Raw genomic sequence first — 23,461 nt, 5'->3', positions numbered from 1 at the left:
AACTTTTGTCAATTTATTAATTTAAACTTGAGTGAATGGATCATAACTCTTATATTTAAATGTTATGAGTTCAATTCTTGCCAACACTATCTCAATCGAGCTCGTGTGTAAAATTTACTCCGTACACACCTGCAACCTGAAGTTTCAGATTCGATTTTTGTTGGTTTTTTATTTTTAGGTAAATTTTTTGTAAAACAGGCTAGAATTAGGTAACTGACAATGCTGCTGTCCTGGGACCAAAGATGGTTCATTTTTGGTCAACTATTCCTCTCCAAGGAGGGTGGCCACTCACCCATCATAGCTCCTAGAAAATTCTGCAGGTGGGGAAAGAACTCTGAATCAACCATTCAAAATTATTATCCCAACTCAACAACATAATCCTATGATTCTTTTTTGGATTGGTTGATAGCCAACTTTGCTGGCAATCACAGTGTGTAGATTCAGATCTTACCAAAGAAACGGTATGAATTTATCTCGTTATAAGTACCAGTATATAAGCACTTCAAGAAATTTGAAGTCACCGAAACACATCTCACAATTTAAGGCGGAGGGGAAACACTCGGGTTTGAGGTGCAAACCTTTATGATTCATTCCGGGTCAAAATAGAGCTGCCATACAAAGTTCTGACCTGAATAGCTGATCTGTAAAAGCTGTTCCCATTTCTTGGTCTGCATTAACCTGTCTAAAACTTAAGATAATAAATGTAATGTGAGGTTCACTAAAACAAGAATGCTATTCAATATAGAGGAAAGTTCTAATCATGGAGGTGTAGCAGTAGTAATGACCAATGATATTTACATCTCAAATTCAAATTAGAAATGATCAACAGTTTTGAACTGTCTTGATAGACCAAAGCTAAGAACACTGAATATAATCACTAACACTCACTCGAAATGTTTCGACAATTCTGCATATATAAGTGTTATTACAGTTAATGAGTATTAAATGAACATCAATTGCCATTTCCAGACAAAATTACAAGCAAAAGCCAGGAGCATCAGCTTCAATAACCGGCAAAGATGGCATATATGAGTAGTATCATACTATCACAAGCATCACAATAAACCCATAACGTAAAAGTTCTGTCGTTCTGTGGCATGAACACATTTGAAAAGTATATGGCTTTCATGGCCAACAAGGTGTTTCTCGGGGGATAAATAGCAGCAAGTAAATCAGATTATAACTGAAATGCTGCTTTGTGAGAACCTGAAATCCCCCATCATCTCAGGTAATGATTTCTCTGACCAGCCAATCCAAACTCGGATATGCAAAGTAGAGAATGAGAAGTGATGGAAGAGCAAACACAATGGTGATAAGAATGTACAAGGCCAATATTGCTGCACTGGCGGGTATAGCATATAAGAGGATCAGAAGGAATATAACCACCAGGGGGAACTTGGATGTCAGATGAATGAAGAAAACAAGTGACTTTCTAAGTGAAGAATGTAGTCTCTCAAAAGCAAGGAAACCATTGAGATGAGTATGATCATGATGTGATCCTAATGACTCTGGGTGGCGAGCATATGGGCCCCTCCGGAAACTAGGCTCAGTAGCAGAATTTCCTGCTAATGTTCTACATGGCTGCCAGGATGGTTGATGATCAGCACAAGAGGCAGACTGGGACACTCTCCTATCACCATTCATGCTCTCAAGCATCCATAGAAGAAAGAAGTTCTTTCTAGGAAACTTTAGGTTTCCCCTATAAACCAGACGCAAGGATAATAAATTGCACCAGGGACATGCTATGAAGAGAGGAAGCTGGATTGGTAAAGTAGGACACTTCACAATGGCCCATTGTAATCCCAAAATGCAATTTTTACAAAGCGTATGGCCACACCATAAAACATAGGGTACATTTTCCACGATGTTGAAGGATTCCCAGCATATTGGGCACTCCAGTCCCTCCTCTCTACTTGTAATGGAAGAAGCTTCATCATCTGAGCAATCTGCATCCTGAGTAGGCTTCCGAAGGTCCTTCTTCAGCCTTGCACTACCAGCTATACAGTTGGATGCAAAGTTCCACATCCTCAGTTGAGGTGTTGTTTCTAGAAGAGACACTTCAAACTAAGACAGCCACAATAACATCCTGAGAAACCAAACCGAGTATAATAGTTAGAACTAATTGTCAAGCATTGAAGATTGAAAAAATGGTGGCAAAAATCCATGGATTGGAAACATGCCCCCCTCCTTCCCCCCAATTCTTAATTTGGCTATTCTGATATTTATGGATGGCAAATTATAGTCTGGAGCTTGAAAGCATGAAAGTAACAAGTCCAGTGACCACTGGTCTTATAATAGTTACCTCTACCTCAGCTAAAGACAACTATTCAAGAATATGAAACTATGAGACACCAAACAGGGAATTAATACATGAGCTATCTATTTGAATGGTTTGTATAGGCATAAAAGATCTCACCACATGGCTAAGAGCTGTCAACATACAAAGCCAATATCTAACCTTTTAATTTGGGTAAGAAAAGCCAATATCTAACTCTACTCCTAAAGTAAACTGCATTTTCCTTTGAAAAATCTTTACATCAAGCAGTAAAATACTCTGTAATTCCAATAGAAACCAAAAAAAAAAAAAAAAAAAAAAGACCAAATTACCGAATCCTACTTTAGAGAACTGAATGCAAAAACTAACAGATTCAACTACAGCAGTTTCGTATGGCACAGATGACAGACAGACAAGCTATCAATGTCTACCCTTTCGTTCTCTGAACTCATAACGGTATTCAGTACACGGAATACCATTCAATCATCAGTCTAATCGACTCTAATTTCAAAACCGGAACTGTAATAACTAACAAGTACATCGAGGCTGCAACTAATCAACCGTATACATGAAGAAAAATGATGTCTTTGTTTAAATGGAGCAACAGCGGAGCTAAAATCAGCCTAAATTTGATAACTAATCGCCGCAAAAGCAAAAAAATAAAAATAATAAAGCAAATAACGCTAAGGTTTATGCGAGCGAGCACGTAAGTACCGTAAACCCATGATTTCGCAATCGATCTACAGAATCGAGTCGAGAAAAGAGGATTGACGCGACGGCGCGAGACAGGGAAATAAGAAGCGGAATGAAACGAGAAGATTCAGAATGAGGAGATGGGATCTCCTACCTGTTTTTGCAGGCGAATGAATATATGCTGCGAGATAGAGACTAAGATCACACCCTTCTGCTGCCTTGTCAGAATGTGAAGCCTCTGCTTCTCTATTCTGTACGGATGCTCCATCTGCCGCGAACAAATCTGTTTGGGCCAGCCCATGTTACTATTTGCTCTCAAGTTTGGGCTCAATTTCAGCCCAACTCAGACAGCAAAACTTGATTATCGGTCAGATTAGGCAAATTATATCCTACATTGTGCGTCCTGGGACTCCACAAAATGACGTTGTTTTGTACATTTTTAAAAAAAAAAATTATATTTCCTGCATTTGCTGTTAACTTTTTATGTGTATAAAATTACCGTAATTTAGTACAGTAGAATGACAGGTTAACCGATCGTAGAATATGACCGAAAACCTCTTAAGTTTTAATTACAATGTATAGGTAGGTGAAAAAATCCTCTCTCAGATAATAAATGAGGTATATATAGAGGGCCTAGGGAACAGGGTCCGGCCCACCGACATGACGGGTATGTGGCGCTCATGCACCGGGTGCCGCGGGGGCCGGCACACAGCCGCGCACGTGGCGAGCAATTTCTGACGGCACTAGAGCCCTCATCCTAGCCAGACTGTCCCATGGGTGTGCCCGGGCCGACTACTCGGTCTTTTCCGAGACCCGGGGGTTAGCAGCCGCTTGGAGCCTTCGGGACCATCCGACCGGGTGACCGGGGTGGCCAATAGAGCAGAATCAGGGTCAGGCAGATGACACGTTCGGCGCTCTCCATCCCACGCTGTCCGGTCGTGGGTTACCGTACGTGCATGGTATAATCCCCATCAACTTTTATTAAAAAAGAATTTTCATATTTCGAATGTACATAATTGTCTAACAGAATGCACAATCTTTTTTAAAGGATAATATACATAACCTAAGATAATACATAAACACAAACTCTTAACTCTTAAAAAAATTTATGTTTTGAATGTACATAATTGTATAATAGAATGTACGTAATTGTATAACATAATATACATAAACTCCGTCGCGTCAACTCTCACACAACTTAACAAAAAGATATCGTTTTGGGCATGGCGGAGCGCACAATGCATTGTGCGTCCTGGTGCACGATATAACGATTGGTCAGATTAGGGGGTTAATGCAGGCCGATTCGTAGACTTGTTCCACCGTGATTTTATTTAAGAGGAAAAAGAGTCAAATAGACATTTGAATTTTACTCAAAAGTACAATTAAGCAATTGAACTAAAAAAAAAGTGCAATTAAACACTCGAACTTGTCATTTTGAGATTTAAACCAGTAGCTGGTTATTCACATGGAATAAACAGTCATCTAAAATTCCGACGAATAAAAAATTCCGACGACGATAACAATAAAAAAAATCAAGGCCTTCTCAATCGGAGAAGGCCGATCGTCTTCTCCGGTGGAGAATGCGACATCTGGTCGTCATCTCCAATGGAGAAGACGGCCATTCCGATCGTCTTTTCCTGGAGAAGATGATCAGAAATTGTCTTTCCGGTGGAAATTGTTTTTTTGTTTTTTTTTTTAGCGGTGGTGAGCAGTAATTAGCGGCGATCAACGTCAATAATTATTGGTAACTTAATTGCATTTTTAATAAGTTCAAGTGTTTAATTATATATATATATTTTTAATTTAAGGACTTAATTGCATTTTTGTGTAAAATTTAAGTATCTATTTGATCATTTTTATTCCACTTCAATGTAATAGCTGGCTTATCGAGCTAACTTGATCCAAACGCTATGTTAATCCTGGTCGAACTGTGAAAGTAACTTCTGCCTGTTTCCAAAAAAAAAAAAAAAAAACGAAAAGTGAAAGTAACTTCTGCCTAGGAAACCTTCCACAGCCCACCATTCCCAAAATTCGTATCCTATTCAACACTCTCAACTATTATATACACGCCATATTCCCAAGTTTTGTAGTTTACAATATTGTATTTACACGTTCGTATCCTATACGGAGTATATATCAGATATCTACAATCTGCAGTTATATATATATATATGCATACAATCTACTTTGATCATGCCCAAAGTTCCAGTTTCAGTTATTAGCATTGGGTTCTGATCAAAACCCTAATTGTCTGCTTCAAAATTCGATTTTTATTGTTTGCCTGATTATTTGAATTCGATTGCCGTGATTGTTGACCCATGGCGACTCAGAAACAGCAGAGGACGCCGGAGGAGATCGAGGATATAATCATCCGGAAAATCTTCCTCGTGTCTTTGATCGATTCGATGGAGAATGATTCTAGGTTTGTGTATTTGGAAATGACAGCGGCTGAGGTGCTCAGCGAGGGGAAGGATTTGAGGTTGTCTAGGGATTTGATGGAGAGAGTCCTGATAGATCGACTTTCTGGGAACTTCGCTGCCGCCGAGCCGCCATTCCAGTATTTAGTCAATTGCTACCGTCGAGCGCACGAGGAGGGGAAGAAGATTGCTAATATGAAAGATAAGAGCGTGAGATCTGAGATGGAATTGGTGGTGAAACAAGCAAAGAAGTTGGCGGTTTCCTACTGTATAATACATTTAGGGAACCCTGATATGTTTCCAAATTGGGAAACCAACACGTCCAATGTTTCTCCTTTGCTGCCTTTGATATTCTCCGAGGTTTCTCTTGCAGTGGATGGGTTTGGGGGCAGTAGTAGTAGTGGTGGAGTGACTTGTCCACCAGGGCTTCTTGATGATTTCTTTAAAGATGGGGATTTTGATAGTCTAGACCCGATTTTGAAACAGTTGTATGAGGATTTGAGAGGAAGTGTGCTAAAGGTATCAGCTTTGGGGAATTTTCAGCAGCCACTCAGAGCTTTGTTGCTATTAGTTAAGTATCCAGTAGGGGCAAAATCTCTGGTGAATCATCCTTGGTGGATACCAAAGAATATGTACATGAATGGGAGGGTTATTGAGATGACCAGCATTTTGGGCCCTTTCTTTCATGTCAGTGCTATACCTGATAATACATTATTCAAAAGTCAGCCTGACGTTGGGTAAGTTTTGTTTTTCTCATATGATTATTGTCACAATTATGCTGCTCTATATCTATCCACAGAGGATATTATTTTCAATAAACATGAACCTGCCAAAGAGTCTGTCCAATTTGGCTAAGTACCAAAGGTGGGGGCAGAAAAATGTTAATTCATCGCAAAAAGGGTCTAAGGGAGTTTTGGGTCTCAAGCAAACTGAGTGTTTTCTTCTTTTCCTGTTCCAACTATTATTCTTTCTTTCTTTTTCCCCTATGTTTTCTTGCCAAAAGAATAATAGTTGGAAGTTGGAACAGGAAAAGAAGAGAACACTGGGTTTGCTAAGAGTAATAAGTTAAATAACTATTTAGTAATTTCTTAATATCTAAATTATGTAATGTAATAGTAATAAAATAAGACTTCCTCAGCATGCATCATTTACTTTTGCTTAAGAAGGTTATGGAGCTAATGGATTGTTTTACCTGTGCAAAACACCAGCCAGCAGTGCTTCTCAGATGCTTCAACACGTCGTCCAGCTGATCTATTGTCTTCCTTCACAACAATCAAAACTGTCATGAACAACTTATACGATGGCTTGACGGAAGTGCTCAAGTGTCTTCTTAAGAATACAAACACCCGCGAAAATGTTCTCGAATATCTTGCGCAGGTGATCAACAAAAATGCATCGAGGGCTCATATTCAGGTAAGTTTATATCATGTTTGAAAAATACTCTAGCTTGCACTACATTGTAAAAGATCTCCTTAAAGTTTTCATATGCAGGTTAAGTTGAAGTATAGTGTTGAGATACTGTAGCTTAACATGCTTCATCTGAACAATCATCTTTGAACAGCTCCATTAGTTTTGTTTTTGGTTCTGCTTTTTCCTTACCTGTGGCTATAATTGAATCCTTCTTTGACCTTTTTTTGGCTAATCTGACTGCAGGTTGATCCATTATCCTGTGCTAGTTCAGGCATGTTTGTCAATCTCAGTGCTGTTATGCTTCGGCTTTGTGAACCATTTTTAGATCACAATTTGTCAAAAAGGGATAAGATTGATTCCAGCTATGTGTTCTATAGTAAACGTTTGGAATTGAGGTAAAGCTTCCTTCTCTATTATCTGAACTTCAATTCAGAGCTACCTTTCACCCAGCTTTTTCTTCTTATCAACTGTAATTCATTTCTTAATGCATGTTGTGGCCTACAGGGATTTAACTGCTATGAATGCATCATCTGAAGAAGTCTCTGAATGGATAAGTGGAAATAATCCTGGGAAAGCAGATGCCTGTAAAGATAGTAGTGGTGGAGAACTCAGGTTGTTAGAATCTCAGGAAGCCACAAGCTCTGGCAATAATACTGGGGGATCTTCTATCCTACATGACAACAAACCAAAATCCAATTGCACTGAAAAAGATAAATACTCATTCATTTGTGAATGCTTCTTCATGACAGCAAGGGTCCTTAATCTAGGCCTGTTAAAAGCATTTTCTGACTTTAAGCATCTTGTTCAGGTGAACAACCATATAAATTTTTAATAGGGGACATTTTATTTGTCTTTTTAAAGAAATTCTAGATCATACAGTATCATAGCAGACAGACTGATTTTTATCTTATAGAGTGAAAACAGAAAATTTTCTTAATCACTTCAATTCTCTGTCAGGACATTTCAAGGTGTGAAGATAGTTTGTCTACTTTTAGAACCATGTCAGAACAGGGACAAGTTCCACAATCTCAGAACGATATAGCACGCCTTGAGAAAGTGCTTGAGTTGTATAATCAGGAGAAGCTATGCTATGAAGCTCAGATACTTAGGGTATTGCTTTTGTCTAGAGTACTTGCTTTCTTTGGAAAGGTTACTACTTTATTATTCCTTGCCTCCTTGGTGTCAACGTTTAAAAGCATTATGTTTTTTCATTTTTAGGATGGAGGGCTTCTTCAACGAGCATTGTCCTTCTATAGGCTAATGATCGTTTGGTTGGTTGACCTTGTTGGTGGTTTCCGGATGCCTCTACCATCAACTTGCCCTATGGAATTTGCGTCCATGCCTGAGCACTTTGTGGAAGATGCCATGGAGTTGCTTATTTTCGCTTCTAGAATACCTAGAGCTTTGGATGGTATATTATTGGTATGTTGAATTATATCTAGTTTGTATGGACTGCAGTTTGTCAGCTGGTTACCTGGTGTCAAATAATATTTGTATGACTTGACAGGATGATTTCATGAACTTTATTATCATGTTCATGGGAAGTCCACAGTATATTAGAAACCCATATTTAAGAGCGAAGATGGTTGAAGTCCTTAACTGTTGGATGCCTCGTAGAAGGTGATCTCATAAAACTCCATTCACGAAGAAAGTTGTTCTTCTTATTTTAATCTCTTTAATATACCCATTTGGATCTTTTAGTAGCCACTGTCTGATTGAATTCAATTTGCAGTGGCTCATCTGCAACTACAACATTGTTTGAGGGGCACCAACTTTCCCTGGAGTATCTTGTGAGGAATCTCTTGAAGCTTTATGTTGATATCGAATTCACAGGTTCCCACACTCAGGTGAGGATTCATTTGCCATTTTTGGTTCTCAAAGCTGCAGTCATTCAGCCCCTTGAAAGAAACTGAAAAATATCATATCTTTACATCTTTTGCAAACTCTTCCTGTGTACAACCAAACAGAATCAAGATTTCTCTGATACCACTATTTCACGTGCATAGTAGATTTACTTGGTTCTAACTTCTAAGTTCTTCTCTACATATGACACCGCTTCTCCATTCATGAGTAAATGAATATTTCCAGCTCAATAAACATTATTTATATCCCAGTGCTTTAGATGTTGTGGTTTCAGTCCATTAGACGTTGTTTACCTTACCCATTGTGCTGGGTTTCGTGCATATCTTTTGATTACTATAATGCTGCTATATCTTCCTTGTGCAGTTCTATGACAAGTTCAATATCCGTCACAACATTGCCGAACTTCTTGAATACCTATGGCAGGTTCCAAGCCATCGCAATGCGTGGAGACAGGTTGGCCAACCTTATGAACTGTTTCTTTTTTAATTTCCTCAGTTATGCTGGGATTAGATTGACTCTAACTGAAATTACTATATCCTGCTCCAGATTGCTAAAGAGGAGGAGAAGGGTGTCTATTTGAATTTCTTGAACTTCTTAATCAATGATAGCATTTATCTTCTTGATGAAAGTCTCAACAAAATTCTTGAACTCAAAGAACTGGAAGCTGAGATGTCTAATAGAGTGGAGTGGGAGCAAAGACCAGCTCAAGAGAGGCAGGAGAGGACTCGACTTTTCCACTCTCAGGAGAATGTTAGTATTGACCCTTCAGACACTTTTTTTTTTTTTTTTCTTTTTTTTTAATTCTCCAATTTTGGAATTGAATAAAACGTTCTGGTTGTTTCTAGATCATTCGAATTGATATGAAGCTGGCAAATGAAGATGTGAGCATGCTGACATTTACTTCAGAACAGATCACAGCTCCCTTTCTACTTCCTGAGATGGTATCTTTCACTTTCTAATTTCTAGTCGAAGTTACCAATGTTGGTCATGATTTATGACCAAGACATCTTTCTTGATTTCTTCCAGGTGGAGAGAGTTGCTAGTATGCTGAATTACTTTCTGTTACAACTCGTGGGCCCACAGAGAAAATCTCTAAGCTTAAAAGACCCTGAAAAGTATGAATTTCGTCCGAAAGAGTTGTTAAAGCAGGTATGCATATTAGTAGTTTCATATTGTGGATTGTTATTCTAAGCAGGTGACCTTAAAATTAAGATATTTAGTAACTGATTTCTTTGATTGAAATGAGGACAATTTCTATAGAACTTTGAAAATTGCTGAGTATGCTTAGATGGAATTTGGCTGGTGCAAAGAATTTTATTTTCTAACCTCATTGAAGGTGGAAAGCTTTTGTTCTTGAATTAAATTTAGAAGTTTCTTTTTTTGAGGTGCTATACTAATAACATTTGCTTGCCTCAAAGGGAATGGCATCTTTTCCTTTCTGAGAAGGAAGTTTCTTGAATTGCTTGTTCTTGTTATCAATCATGAATTTTCATCCCATATATGTTAATCTTTATATCACCCTAGTGGCAATGAGGCTGCCATTAGTTATCTCGAAGTTTGACAAAAATTCATCAAAATTGTGGGTTTTTGAAGATTGTCAAAATATATGTGCATTTGGCTAGAGGAGATAAGGAGAACATCTTCCCAACCGCAATCACTAAAGATGGTCGTTCATATAATGAGCAGGTATTTTCTTTAATATGTTAGTCTTTATTTGTCTGGCTTCTAAATATACACTTGTGCCAAGAACTTGTCGTCTAATGGCACCCGGGTTGGACTCCCATATGGGAGGTTGTGAGTTCGAGCCTTAGTGGAGGCGTTATTGGCTCTTTGTGCTTCAGTTGGTTGAGAAAGTAGTTACGAACAGATACTACATTGTAATAGAGTCAGTAGCATTCAATATATATATATATATATATATATATATATACACACACACACACACACACACACACACACACACACACACACACTTGTGGTTGAGTTTTGATCTAACAAATAGAATTTTCTTCAGTTGTTTAGCGCTGCAGCTGTTGTTCTTAGAAGAATCGGTGAAGACTCGAGGATCATACAGGAGTTTATTGATCTCGGTGCTAAAGCCAAAGTTGCAGCAACAGAAGCCATGGACACCGAAGCTGCTCTTGGAGAAATCCCTGATGAATTCCTCGATCCTATTCAAGTACGATTTCATATCCTCCTGGATCGCATAATTAACCTTGACCGCATTTCAAATGTTTCTTCATAATGTTTTGTTGAATGTGCAGTATACATTGATGAGGGATCCCGTCATTCTGCCCTCATCGAGGATCACACTCGACTTGCCTGTTATTCAGCGGCATCTTCTGAGCGATAGTGTATGTATATGTTTACTATCCATCTTATATTGTTCTATTTGGTACATTGAGAATCTAGTTCCTGATTTCCTCGATTACAGACGGATCCATTCAACCGTTCTCATCTAACCGCGGACATGTTGATTCCAAACACCGAGCTGAAGGCCAAAATCGAAGAATTTGTCCGGTCATCCAAAAAATCGAAACAGCAGCGTGATTTGGGTATGCAAAGCACAAAAACAACAATCCAAACAACGGACACTTCAACGTTGATCGAATAGGAGGTAGTTTTAGCATTTCGTTTCCCGATATTTGTAAATTATATGCACTCCAGAATCGTCATCTTGCCCAATATTTTCTTTTCATGTATGGATGACAGATGCGGAGTATATGCTGGAATAATATTTAATAATTAGTGTAATGTCACTAGATTGAAATCTTTGGTTCCATCAACTCTTCTATTCAAGGCAATTTATATTGTGTGCTTATATATATGTTATACAAAGGTATTATGTATGTCAAAATTGTGCATTTTATGACTGTGTGGACTATACTATCAAATAATGTATATTCAGTACACAAATAATGTACTTTTAGTATATTAAAAATGTACATTATATTTAGGGAAAATACATTATTTGAGTACTGAAAGTACATTATTTTATATAAAGTACATTCAGTACACGAATAATGTACTTTTAGTATATTAAAATTGTACTTTTTGTTATGGTCCACACAATCATTTGTCCTCTCATTAGTGTGAATTGTTTTATATGAATAATTTGTCTCTATTTTTGGCTACAATATTATTAAAAGGATGTGAGCCAATGGTTTGTCCACTCTTCATTAATGTTGTGCTAAAAATTATAGGATTAAAATAAAAGGGGGGTTGTTTGCATTCTTGGAGATGCCAAATTTGATTCCTTTCATGTCTCAAGAACTACCAAACAAAGACATGAAAGGTGAGCCAATTATCAACATTTGAATGTCATGAAACTTTATATAACTCTCCAAACTATTGCATATGCCTTCACCAAACTTCAAGAAACTCAAACCCCCATTCTTAAAAAGATTGAATTTCTCGGTTAAGTGTTTTGTGGTTGTTAGTGTTAGTCAACTAGTTAAGTTGTGTTTTGCAACATCAAACTTGTGTTAGTGCAATATGGATGTTGGCATTTCTGAATCTAGTAGTTCTTGCCCACAATCTACCACCCAAGAACCAACTGAACTGCTCGTGCCGACCAATCATACAAAACGTCCTCATATTGTATTCTTTCCCAGTGGATTGGGGGTGGGGCAACTGAAACTGTTTTTCCGGCTAGCCGCCATGCTTGCTTCACGGGGCTGTACACTCACATTCATCACCATGCAGCCTCAGCTCATCAGTGATGACACCACCACCTTCTTCTCCAGCCACCCAGAGATCAAGAAACTGGACTTTGAGATTCTTCCTGTGAAAACCTCAAAATCTACCATCAATTTTGACCCTTTCATCCTCCAAATCGATGCCATTTTGCGCTCTCTGCTGCAACTAGGACCTCTTCTATCCACCTTAGATGAACCAGTTTCTTCCCTGGTCTCTGATTTTATTCTAGCAGATGGCCTCACACAGATCCTACCTGATCTCGGCATCCATCTCTACATTCTCTCCACTACTTCAGCCCGGTTTTACTCCACCGTGGCATATCTTCCTGTCCTGCTCTCAAAAAACCCCGCTTTATTCAAGAATCTCCCCGCGGATATTGCTATCCCAGGATTAGCCCCTATCCCAAAATCTAGCATCCCCAACTCATGGATGGATAACTCACCAACAAATTATGTCTTAACAGCCTACTTACTACCAAATGCCCAATCCCTTTGTAAAGTCAGTGGTGTGTTCTTGAACACCTTTAACTGGTTTGAACCCGAAACCATTTCAGCTCTTAACACCGGCAAAGTTCTAAGTTCTCTCCCACCCGTGTTTCCTCTCGGGCCGTTAGTATCAACCGAGCAAGAGAAATGCAGCCAGTGGCCATGGTTAGACGACAAAGCTTCTGAGTCTGTTATATACGTGAACTTTGGAAGCAGAGAGCCAATTTCAAGAAACCAAATCATGGAAATAGGAAAAGGGCTGTTAATCAGTGGGTATAGCTTTTTGTGGATCCTTAAAGATGAGCAGAGAGGATTGTTTGGTGAGTTATTCATGGAGGGGGTGAGAGAGAAAGGGAAAATAGTTGAAGAAGGAAGGGTACATCAAGAACAGATTCTTGGACACCCTGCAGTTGCAGTGTTCATGAACCAGTGTGAATGGGATTCTGTAATGGATGCGGCTCGGTTTGGAGTGCCCATACTGGCATGGCCACAGCATGGTGATCAGAAGATGAATGCTGAAGCTGTGGAGAAGGCAGGGTTGGGGGTGTGGGTTAAGGAATGGGGTTGGGGTGAGGAAAGGTTAGTGAATGGGGAAGAGATTGCAGAGAAGGTTAGAATGGTGATGGAGAATAGGAATGTGAGGGTGGAAGCTAGGAATGTGAGGGAAGAAGCTGAAAAGGCCATTAAACATTGTGGGAGTGGGAAAAAGTTGATGGAGTTCATTGTCTCTTCCACACAAAAAATAGGAAGTGCATCGTCAAACATATACACAGTGTTGTAAAAATAGGCCTAGGCGGTCCTAGGTTGAGACGATTTTAGCCCTAGACTATTTTTAGTTGGCTGTCCGACTAACCGGCTGACTAGGTGCCGAGTCAGGCGCCTAACTCCGCCTAGCTGGCACCCAACTCGACTGAGTGGTATTTTTTGCCTGCTCGATTGCTCTTCTTCTATATTCCTCGAGTCATGTACTCACAGCCCTGAATGGAAAAAGTGTAGACGATATACTCGAATTAACCGACCGCCTAGGCGCGCTAGGGTGCCAGACTAGCACCTAGTGCCTTCTGCAACATTGCATATACATAGAAAAGTAAACACGCATGTCAATTGGATGATGACAAATACGAGACTCGTTTACTTCCTTGTGGTCCTTTGCCGGTTATGGTTAGAAAGCGGGATTTACCTATTGCACACCCTTGAATTTCCCTCGTGACTAAAAAAAATGTTTTTTGCTTATAGGCACAATGTGGCCAAGATTGGTGTAGATTTCTGCAATGTTCTTTTTTTTTTTTTCATTGTACTTAACTAAGCATATATTTTTTGCCTGATATATGTAAATCCACAATTTCATGAACCTGCAAGGATAATGGGATTAATTATAAATTAGTTCAAATAATGTTAATAAGCTCAAATATAAGACAAAGATGATATAAGAAATACATGGACATTATAGCTCTATAAGCCGCCACAAACCCAGTCTGATCAAGATCGGATCTGAATAAATAATGGGAGGTCTGATACAAAGGCCATCCTTTTCTGGTGGTGTAAGTTGACAGTGTTTGTTGCAACCTTATTACTTTCAAGAATGTTATGCAGCCTCTTGTTCCTAGTACATGTTTTGAGGAAATTTAGGAACCATGTTAGCATTTTTTTTGGTCAGGTGTCCCGAGCAGGCCCTAATAGGAGACCACCTTTAAGCCCGTACCATACTCAGATTAATCCCCGTTCGCATTGCATCAGAGGAACATGATGTGTAGTTGGACACCGCTGCCTTGGCAGGCGTCGTGTCCTCTTTCCCCATCCCGTTAGGCTGGTGGCCTTCTCGACCTCGACTTTGTTGCCGAGAGGTTGGTTTGGTGGAGTGGTGGCGGTTATAATGGGGGAGGGAGTTGAGCCGCCTCCACGCCGCCTCCTTCCCCTACAACTCTTGGCGGTGGCCTTCTTCTGTGGCAAACACGACTGCCAAGAGCAACCCGAGGTTCTCAACAGCTCCTCGAATGTCAGGATATCCTCGCTTAGCTCGTGCTTAGAAAGGGACATGATTCCCGGCAGGACATCCCGTTGGAAGTCTTTCCTCTGCCTACCCCTTCTCGCCTGCCCTCTTCGGGGGCGTTTCGATTGTGTTGTATCCCCCCCTATTTCTTCTTCGTCGTGAATTTCAAAAATAGATGGCTCGTAACACTGCCCTTCTTCCTTCATGTCTCTCAACTTGAGCGTTGCAAACTCGAAGTAATCCATACCATCGGGGATGGAATCTTTCCCCGGGGAAGCTTCCATTATCCCACACTCATCGCCATTCACTTCGGAAGTAATCAATTCCGCAAACCATTCGAGGCAAGCAGTAGTTGCAGATTCCGAGTTCATATTATCGCCAGTCTGTGAGATGGAAACTATAGCCTCAGCAGCTCGTCTCGCAACTTCTCCACGAGGTTCCTTAAATTCCTCAAATCCTGATTTAATATCCTCCCGGGATTCTTCTGCTATTGCAATTTCCACAACTTCTCGAGGGAGAGAAGGCGGGGGTGACACCTCTTCTTCATCCAACGACAGGTTAAGATCAATCTGATGACAAAAACCGGAAATGTTGTTGTCCAGTCTCTTCTCAATAGTATTATCCTTAGCTCCATGAACATCCCGGGAGAGGGAATCTGCAGAATTTACATCATCTTTAGAGGACTTAAAAATCGGAACCCCAAAAATCTTCTTAACGACTTCAATATCACTGTGCCCAGAATCTTTGATGGATGTTGATGGCTTGGCTTCTTGTTTCCTATTCAAAATTCGAGAAAAACCCTCATCTATTTCTGATTTCCCGAAAATTTGCTGAGAACGATTTTTCGATAAATCAAGATTCATGTGATAACAATTCTCGCCCTCTTTGCTCTCGTCAAGAACATGCTGCGATTTCACCATGAACCATGGCAATGCTCCCTTGGAACTTTCTTGCTTCGTTTGACAACTTCCACTGGAAACAGCCATAGATCGTTCTTCATTTCCTTCGGATATTACTACACCAAAAATCGTCCTTTTCTTCGGGGGTTCTGCCTTGGTGTTATTAGATGGAAAAGGCGTATGTGAACTGTCAGAGTGAACATCTGCATAAGAATCATTGATCGAACAGCAGAAAAGTAAGAAATATTTTCCATCGATAAACATGTTATGCCAGTAGCCCCAAACCCCTCGAGTTAATCCCGCTATATAACTTAAAAGTTAAGTAGATAAACGTTACCAGCATTTATGTCGATAACCAAATGCTCCTGTCCTTTCCTTCTTATGATGTGATTCTGGGACAACTTATCCATACTCTCATTGCTATCAGCAAGAGAATTGATTCTGTGAGGATTGGCGTTTGAGGCCAAGATTGGAGCTTCCTCGAGCAATATGGGTTCATTCAAGTCAGCAAGACGATTGGTCCTCTTTGAGAACTCGAGATATCTGTCTTCATCACCAGCCCGTGGAATTTCTTTGTCTCGGGAGGAGAAATGACTAGCCCGGTTTTCGCCTTTTATGAATTCAAACGGAGACCGACTGTAACTGGGAGGAGGAGCGTGAGACAACAAGTGCCCGAAACGAAAGGTCTCAGCTTTCATCGAATTCCTTTGCAGTTCTCTCGTTTTCAACTCACTCATAAGTTCCATCTGCCTCCTGTGAAGGCGATGCAGTTCTTGAAGCTGAAACGCCAAAAAGACACGAAAACCATATAGAAGATTAGAGCAGAATTCGAGAAGCTGTTTACTTCATTACATACAAAGCAAGCAAATATGTCACATAAAAGCTAGAACCCATTCGAAATCTTGAAGTGTTATACAATGATTAACCATTACGACTTTTGATCATCATCGTCATACCTGGTGCCTGAATATCGATTCATGCTTCAAAATCGTCTGCCTCACTTTCTCCTTGTCGTATTCAAAGTATCCATCCACAGGCACAGGCACGCATGATGCGAAAAAGTCGAAATGCTGAACACTTCTTAGCGTTTGTTCTTCATGATTTAGTAAAGACACCCTATTATTAACGTGGCCATTCAGATCCTTTACAGAGTAAAACGCTGGCAAATACGTCTTACATTGTATCTTAGTTCCCATTCCTGCAATCAACTTAGTAAACTCAGACTATAACTTGGACTGCCCAAACACACCAAAAAGGAAGGAAAGAAAGCACAATTATGAAGATCAACCAACAACTAGAATGAAAAACTTCAAGCCTAAGGGCAACCCCAGCCAAGCTAGTCAAGCTATTGGCTTGGTAAACATCAGTTGAGAGTGGCCTATTGACTTTCTTGATTTGAGTCGATCAGCTATGAGCAACCTAGACTGATTTATGGGCAACATAGACTGGTTTACCTCCATATAGGGGCAACCCCAGCCAAGTTGGTCGGCTGTTGGCTTGGTAAACATCAGTTGAGAGTGGCCTATTGACTTTCTTGATTTGAGTCGATCAACTATGGACAACCTAGACTGATTTATGGGCAACCTAGACTGGTTTCCCTCCATATAGTCCTTTGTCAGCTAAGGTCACAAGGCGGAATTTACCAGTCAGGTATTTAAGCAGAAAATTTGATAAGAACAAGAATGCTTGAATCTTGATCCTGGAAACAACCAGCCACCACAAGAAACCACTTCCCAATCTTGGCATATAACACAAACTCAAAATTTTGGAAGCAGAATTTGATGCAATTAAGAATCATGTTCACCATACTAAATCACATTCTTTTATGTGACTGCATAAGCTATGGCAGCTATCAATTCACTGAAGCATACACAGTCTCAGACTTATCAGACAAAACAAACATTCACACCAAAAGGCTCTACCTGGGAATTATCTAAACATCAAGGGACTGGGAAAAAAAATCAAAATCCCATAATTAAAAGCATAGAAAAAAGCTAAAACAGTTTACCTAGCCACCCAGTTCTTCTGCAGTTGTGCTATACCCTCTCAAAAGTGCAATATTTTCTGAGCCCAACAACAACCTCAACAAGAAAGACAAGACCTCCGAGACCCAAAACCAGAAAGCTGCAATCTTTGTACCTTGGCGGCCATTGAAGAACACAACCTTAAAAAAGATGATCTGCACAAGAAAACAACCCAGAAACAAATCCCCATCTGTTGGGCCACTCTCTGATCAACCAAAAGCAGGCACAGTAACAGAACCTAGATAAACATTTCTCTCTTCTCTCTCTCTCTACACAAAATCAAGCCTTTGAGAAGAACAATGACTTGAAAATTGTCAACATCTTCTTTTATCTTTTATGGGAGTATAGTACAACTTTCTCTTTCGCCCTATGGGGCATCTTGATTCGCTCTATTCTTCTCTCTCTCCCCCATTCTTTTCTTTCTCTCCTCTCCAAAATGGCAATCTGATAGAGTGATAGATATATATCACAACAACGCATCTACCGAATAAAATAATGGGGAGAAAAAATCAAAGATTTTCTGTGCTTGCGAAGAAGTGAAGGAAGGACATGGGTATTTGTAGCTCATTTTCTAGATTCTGTCTCTGCCTCCTCTTTTCCGTGCTTTTTGGGTACACCAAATATATATATATATATTTTTTTTTGTTTATAGATCTCTCCAATCTCCCTTGCATCAATATGTAATCCTCTAAGCGACTAAGTCGTAGGATCTTTAATTTTTTTCCCTATTATATTCATCAATATATCTATCTTTTTTTTTTCTTTACAATAACTATAACATTGTAATTATAATAAAACAGTATACTTTCTCCGTCCCATTTTATGTGTTTGGTTTGATTAAAGGCTTAACTGAAGTTATTTACTACACTAAAAAAAACTATTAAACACAAAAAATCAAATTAAAAATAAGTAAAAAAAAATACTAAAGAAAATAAACAAAGAAGAAATAGTTGATTTGACCAATGAATAGTAAGTAAAACAGATTAAATGAGACACATGAAGTAATTTTTAAGATATTCAATGATTTACGAAATTATTTGTAGTCGCTGTTTATCATAGCTAGCAAATATGTGTACTAGATAAATGACTACAAGAACATTACTCATATCTAAACAATTCAAACAAAAAATGTCAATAAACAAATTTTATGAAGAGTTAAAAATCGTATTATTATTAATATACTATCCGACCAATTTGATTGGAGGTTCTCATGGTACAATAATCTTTATATGTATGAGTGTAGATTATGTAGGTGTTTAGTAAATAGTTGTTAGCTGGTAGCTACTAGTAGATTGGATTAGTGGGTCTGACTAATTTGATAGTATTAGCTGATTGTAGAAAATTATTTGGTAAATTAACTATTAATAGCTGATTGCATGCAAAATAATTTTCTCAATAAATTGATTGAAAAAAAAGTGATTTTGAATAGGATTTTGGATTTTAGAATTTTAAAACAATAAGTTGTTACAAAAAGCTAATTGTTGAAAGATACTTTAGAATAGAAAATGTACAGCTGATTCTACTAGCAACTAGCAAGAGCAGCCCAACACAGCATTCAACCGTTTGCTAAAAGCATCTTGCTGACATCACAAATTCAAAACCCACGCGCATCAACGGCGATTCCCTTTAAGCAAAATATAATACGGAGTATAATTTTCAAAACTTATGAAGTTCATAATTCTTTTTAAATTTTACTGTTATATTATAAATTTTATGAACTCATCTCAAACATATAAGGAGATAAATTGAACCAATTTAATTTTAAGACTCAATATCGTACTATATACACTTTTACACATAATGAAATCAATTCAAAGTCCAAACGTAAACGTTCAATGTTTGTGGCATGAATTAAACTCTCACATTGTTACTGGAAATATATTTTTTAAGTGATGATTCTCATTCCTTAGACTAATGCTTTGATGACATATACATATTTTTTTATAAAGAGAAAAATGCACAATCATTTTCGAGCGTGTTCATTGGGTGAATATTTCTCGTATACAACAATTCACAAACCACATAACATTTTGTGTAACAATTTACAAACCATACAAAAGATACTAAAGAAAACAACTACATAATCTCGTGTAGTGATCCACAAATTGTAAATCGCACTAAGAATATCATGTGCAGTAAACTCAACTGAGATAATATTTGTAAGAACAAAACTCATTATCTTTTGATATATAACTATATGAATCATTCTTTCCAAATTTTATCATTATGACCAACTAAGTTGTCCATACAAACATAATTATATGAATCATGTTTCATTACTTGCTCATTATTTTTCGGACCTAATTAATATAATATTCACAAGTGGAGAAGTGGCGCGTGAGGGAGGACTTTTCTTAAACTGGCTCGTATTTGGGGGCAGTTGTGGCCGAACAGACGACAAGGACACGCTGTGAGATTTACGTAGGTGGGCTCCTAGGTTGGATCATTAATAAATGCGAAAATCTTTGCATATTAGCACAAACGAGCCTGTACTTTACTTATATTTACTTTTTATACCCATTTTCATTTTTAAAAATTTATCTGCACTTAATTTTTCTGTATTTATAATTTATTATTATTATTATTATATATACTTCCATCGAGTAAAGATTCTTTGTTGAATATTTTATATTTAGTAGGTAAATGGATAAGGTTACCTCATCAAGAAAAGTGTTGTCCAATGGCTAACATTGTAGGATGGTTGTTAATTTCAAAAGGATTATTGTCTTCTTTCATTAATTGTTAAATCATAATTTATACATTATATGTTAATTATATACAAAGTGTAATACATATATGTGCTTATTATTGTTTGATTTGAAAGTATAATAAAACTATATATTAGACTGGATATTATATTTATGATCGAATCTCAATTTAAGTTAACTTGTAAGATTGTAAAATATGTTTAGGGATAATAGTAAACAAATCAAACACTAGCCCGCTAACCCTCCCGAATCTACATGGGTTAAAAACTATCCAAACTCACCATACCTGTTTTATTAGGGTTGAAAATGTTAAGTATTCAGTATTACTTAATATGTTATTTCTAAGTATGTGTTTGGTCATATTAACCCAAGCATAGCCTCCTCTTTCTCTTTTATGGTTTTACGTAAACCTTATTCCCTCGAAATAATGTTGACAAGAATAAAATTTATAATATTTAAGTACGAGAGTTATGTTTCATCTATTCAATCACTTATTTTGAGGCATAATTCATAATTTTTACACTTATATATATAATAACTAATAAAAACAATAATTGTTATGAATATGCAATATTTTATATTCTAATTTAATTTTTATCCCACCAAAAGTGGCATAGATTTGTCCTTTATTAGTTGTACTCTTTCAATGTGATATAAACTTTAATAAGGTTGCAGGCCAATTAGTGAGAGTGTGACATAGGCTTCGAATCACCAATTCTTAGGTGGAAAAGTTGGCCTGTTGATGAAGCTTGATTAGTCAAAGTCAAGTGGCATATTATATTTATAGGAAATTCTCTATCATTATTTATTTTACGTGGGTCTAAAAATTTGCGCTAAGATTATAACCAATAAAAGTTGCTTTGTTTATGAAAAAAAGTGATTAAGTACGTGAATATAGCATAATTGTCATATTTGAAGGTCACATGTTTAGTTCTTTTCGACACTTGTTCGATTGAACCTGTCGTATAGAGTCTTTATATAGTGTAATTCACTTTCCATGTATGATTTACAGACTATTACACATAAACAGGATTTACGTAACTAATATATACTCTTGGATATATAATGATGAGTGTGAATTTATCTTGTCATTTAAAAAAAAGAAAAGCAGATTTGAGAAACCCTTTGGCAAAATTCAAATATATGTGACCTTAAAGATTAGATATGAGAAAGAAAAGTAATGAAAGAGGTGCAAAAAGCAGCAAAAGATTTTGCAGAAGTAGGAAGCAATGTGGACACACATGATAACAACATTACATACATACTTTAAATCAATATGTTAATAAAGCATAACAACAACAACTACAAGATTTTAGTCCAAGAATGAGTTACATATATTATTAATTACTGTATTGTTAAAAGTTATAGACTAGATCAGACATTCTATTAAGTAAGAGTCAAACTTTACAGACGTAATTTAGACTGAACTCATATTAGTTGCACAATAATAGAGATATATCTTCAATTTTGTATGAAGGGAAAAAAAAATAATGTGTCCATTATTAGATATGAAATTTAAAACTCCAGTTGCTACTAAACTTAATTAAAATTTAAAAATCACTCATGCACCCTAATACAAGAAAACATTGTGCATTCATATGGAAATTCATATATGAAGTTGGGATTGCCTATAACATCGCAATAACTTAACACTCTTATCTATGAGATCTATCTATAATAGATTATCCTTTTGTTAAGAATATTGAGACTTTGAACAAGTACGTTAAACTCGAAAACGACTCATGACTAGTGTCAGGACCGGCCTAGAGGGGTGGGCAGGATGGGCACCCGCCCTGTGCCCAGTGTTGGGAGGGGCCCCTAACTTTGTTTTTAGAAAAACCCTAAACCTGTATATGCAAATATTTGAATCCATTACTTCAAAATTATTTATTAATTTTTAAATCTACTTAACAATTACGACCATTTGATATATTTATCTTAGTTAATAGATATATATTAGTGAATGTTTGAATTAATTTATGATTAGACTTCATATAGAGTCCCAAAGTTTGAATTGACACTACTCCAAGGCTATTATACAATGCTTTTTTAATTAAAAAAAAAACTACAAAAATTCAAAATTATCATTTTATTATTTTCAATTAACACATACAATGTTTTATAAGAGTTTTTAAACCATAAACTAGAGTGCACCTTACAAGGTGGACTCTGGTCCTAAACGACGTATAAATTATGTATATTTAGTATTAGAGTTGTGAACTTCTAGAATATAAATTGTGTTTCTAAGTCAAAACACATAACAACTATAGAAGGAAATTTGTGAGTAAAGTACAGGGTTATCAGATCATAATATGTTAATATTGTGTGACTACAATATTTGAAAAAAACTTGTGAATACAAAATAAGATAATCAATTACATATATATTAACATTGTGTGTTCGTACTTCGTAGTATAAAAATTGTGAATTTTTAAAATGTAAATTGTGATCATTTGGACCCAGGTCCACCTTGAAAGGTAGATCCGAGCTGAGTCTACAAAATAATTTACAATCTTTTAACTTCATATATTAAGGGCCCTTATTTTTGTTTCGACCCGGACCTATAAAATGATAGGACCGGCTTGACTAGTGTTCACAACATACAATTAAGGTTTGTGGATCTAAATAACAACAATTTGGGCATTATAAAATTGTTGATATTCATTAAAAATATGTTGTTTTGTTGAAAGACACAAGTGACAAGTGCTTTAGGACTTGAACTTAACTAACCACTTTGGTTGTGTTGTCAAATGGGTAAAGATCGGTCAAGTCATGTTTGTGAATGACAAGACATAGTGATAGCTAGGCCAACCATCCCATGATCTAAAGTCTTGTTTTGTCCATGACCGTTGGTTCGTAAGAAACAAAAATAAATAAATAAATAAATAACCTCAATAATTTCTTAAAATTAAATTAAATTTATTGTATATATTTTTAAAAAATTAAATTCATTAAATTTCTTGATTTTATTTTTTATTTTTATTTTTTGGAATAGGTA

At 37.3% G+C, this 23,461-nt stretch overlaps 4 protein-coding genes across 7 annotated transcripts; 2 read left to right on the top strand and 2 right to left on the bottom strand.

The window, feature by feature from the left end:
* Positions 1-718: 718 nt before the first annotated feature.
* LOC109180623 lies at positions 719-3,231 on the bottom strand. 3 transcript variants are annotated; one of them, XM_019330313.1, is made up of 2 exons: positions 3,123-3,231; positions 719-2,086 (listed from the first exon to the last, which is right to left on the bottom strand). In XM_019330313.1, the coding sequence occupies exon 2, from the start codon at positions 2,023-2,025 to the stop codon at positions 1,225-1,227; it is 801 nt and encodes a 266-aa protein (XP_019185858.1). In that variant the 5' UTR covers positions 2,026-2,086; positions 3,123-3,231; the 3' UTR covers positions 719-1,224. The 3 variants fall into 3 exon arrangements, with proteins under 3 accessions (XP_019185858.1, XP_019185857.1, XP_019185860.1); XM_019330312.1 differs by having other exon boundaries at positions 2,990-3,130; XM_019330315.1 differs by lacking the exon at positions 3,123-3,231 and adding an exon at positions 2,957-3,116.
* Positions 3,232-4,962: 1,731 nt separating this feature from the next.
* Positions 4,963-11,481, top strand: LOC109180537 (probable ubiquitin conjugation factor E4). Its single transcript, XM_019330169.1, has 16 exons — positions 4,963-6,122; positions 6,594-6,798; positions 7,039-7,190; positions 7,300-7,603; positions 7,753-7,905; positions 8,014-8,217; positions 8,303-8,415; positions 8,528-8,642; positions 9,022-9,111; positions 9,205-9,408; positions 9,504-9,599; positions 9,685-9,807; positions 10,252-10,344; positions 10,673-10,837; positions 10,923-11,012; positions 11,093-11,481. Exons 1-16 carry the CDS (start codon positions 5,287-5,289, stop codon positions 11,270-11,272), a joined length of 3,123 nt encoding a protein of 1,040 aa, XP_019185714.1. The 5' UTR covers positions 4,963-5,286; the 3' UTR covers positions 11,273-11,481.
* A 458-nt stretch (positions 11,482-11,939) lies between these two features.
* Positions 11,940-14,171, top strand: LOC109180632 (UDP-glycosyltransferase 708C1-like). Its single transcript, XM_019330327.1, has one exon. It carries the CDS (start codon positions 12,154-12,156, stop codon positions 13,621-13,623), a length of 1,470 nt encoding a protein of 489 aa, XP_019185872.1. The 5' UTR covers positions 11,940-12,153; the 3' UTR covers positions 13,624-14,171.
* A 23-nt stretch (positions 14,172-14,194) lies between these two features.
* Positions 14,195-18,360, bottom strand: LOC109180631. 2 transcript variants are annotated; one of them, XM_019330326.1, is made up of 5 exons: positions 17,740-18,360; positions 16,688-16,929; positions 16,069-16,510; positions 14,572-15,934; positions 14,195-14,486 (listed from the first exon to the last, which is right to left on the bottom strand). In XM_019330326.1, exons 2-5 carry the CDS (start codon positions 16,925-16,927, stop codon positions 14,480-14,482), a joined length of 2,052 nt encoding a protein of 683 aa, XP_019185871.1. In that variant the 5' UTR covers positions 16,928-16,929; positions 17,740-18,360; the 3' UTR covers positions 14,195-14,479. The 2 variants fall into 2 exon arrangements, with proteins under 2 accessions (XP_019185871.1, XP_019185870.1); XM_019330325.1 differs by lacking the exon at positions 14,195-14,486 and having other exon boundaries at positions 14,493-15,934.
* Between the last annotated feature and the right edge of the window lie 5,101 nt (positions 18,361-23,461).

Source organism: Ipomoea nil, unplaced genomic scaffold, assembly GCF_001879475.1.
Source record: "Ipomoea nil cultivar Tokyo-kokei standard unplaced genomic scaffold, Asagao_1.1 scaffold1026, whole genome shotgun sequence".
Classification (NCBI taxonomy): domain Eukaryota; kingdom Viridiplantae; phylum Streptophyta; class Magnoliopsida; order Solanales; family Convolvulaceae; genus Ipomoea; species Ipomoea nil.
The sequence above is the reverse complement of the archived record's forward strand: the minus strand, read 5'-3'. Positions and strand labels throughout refer to the sequence as shown.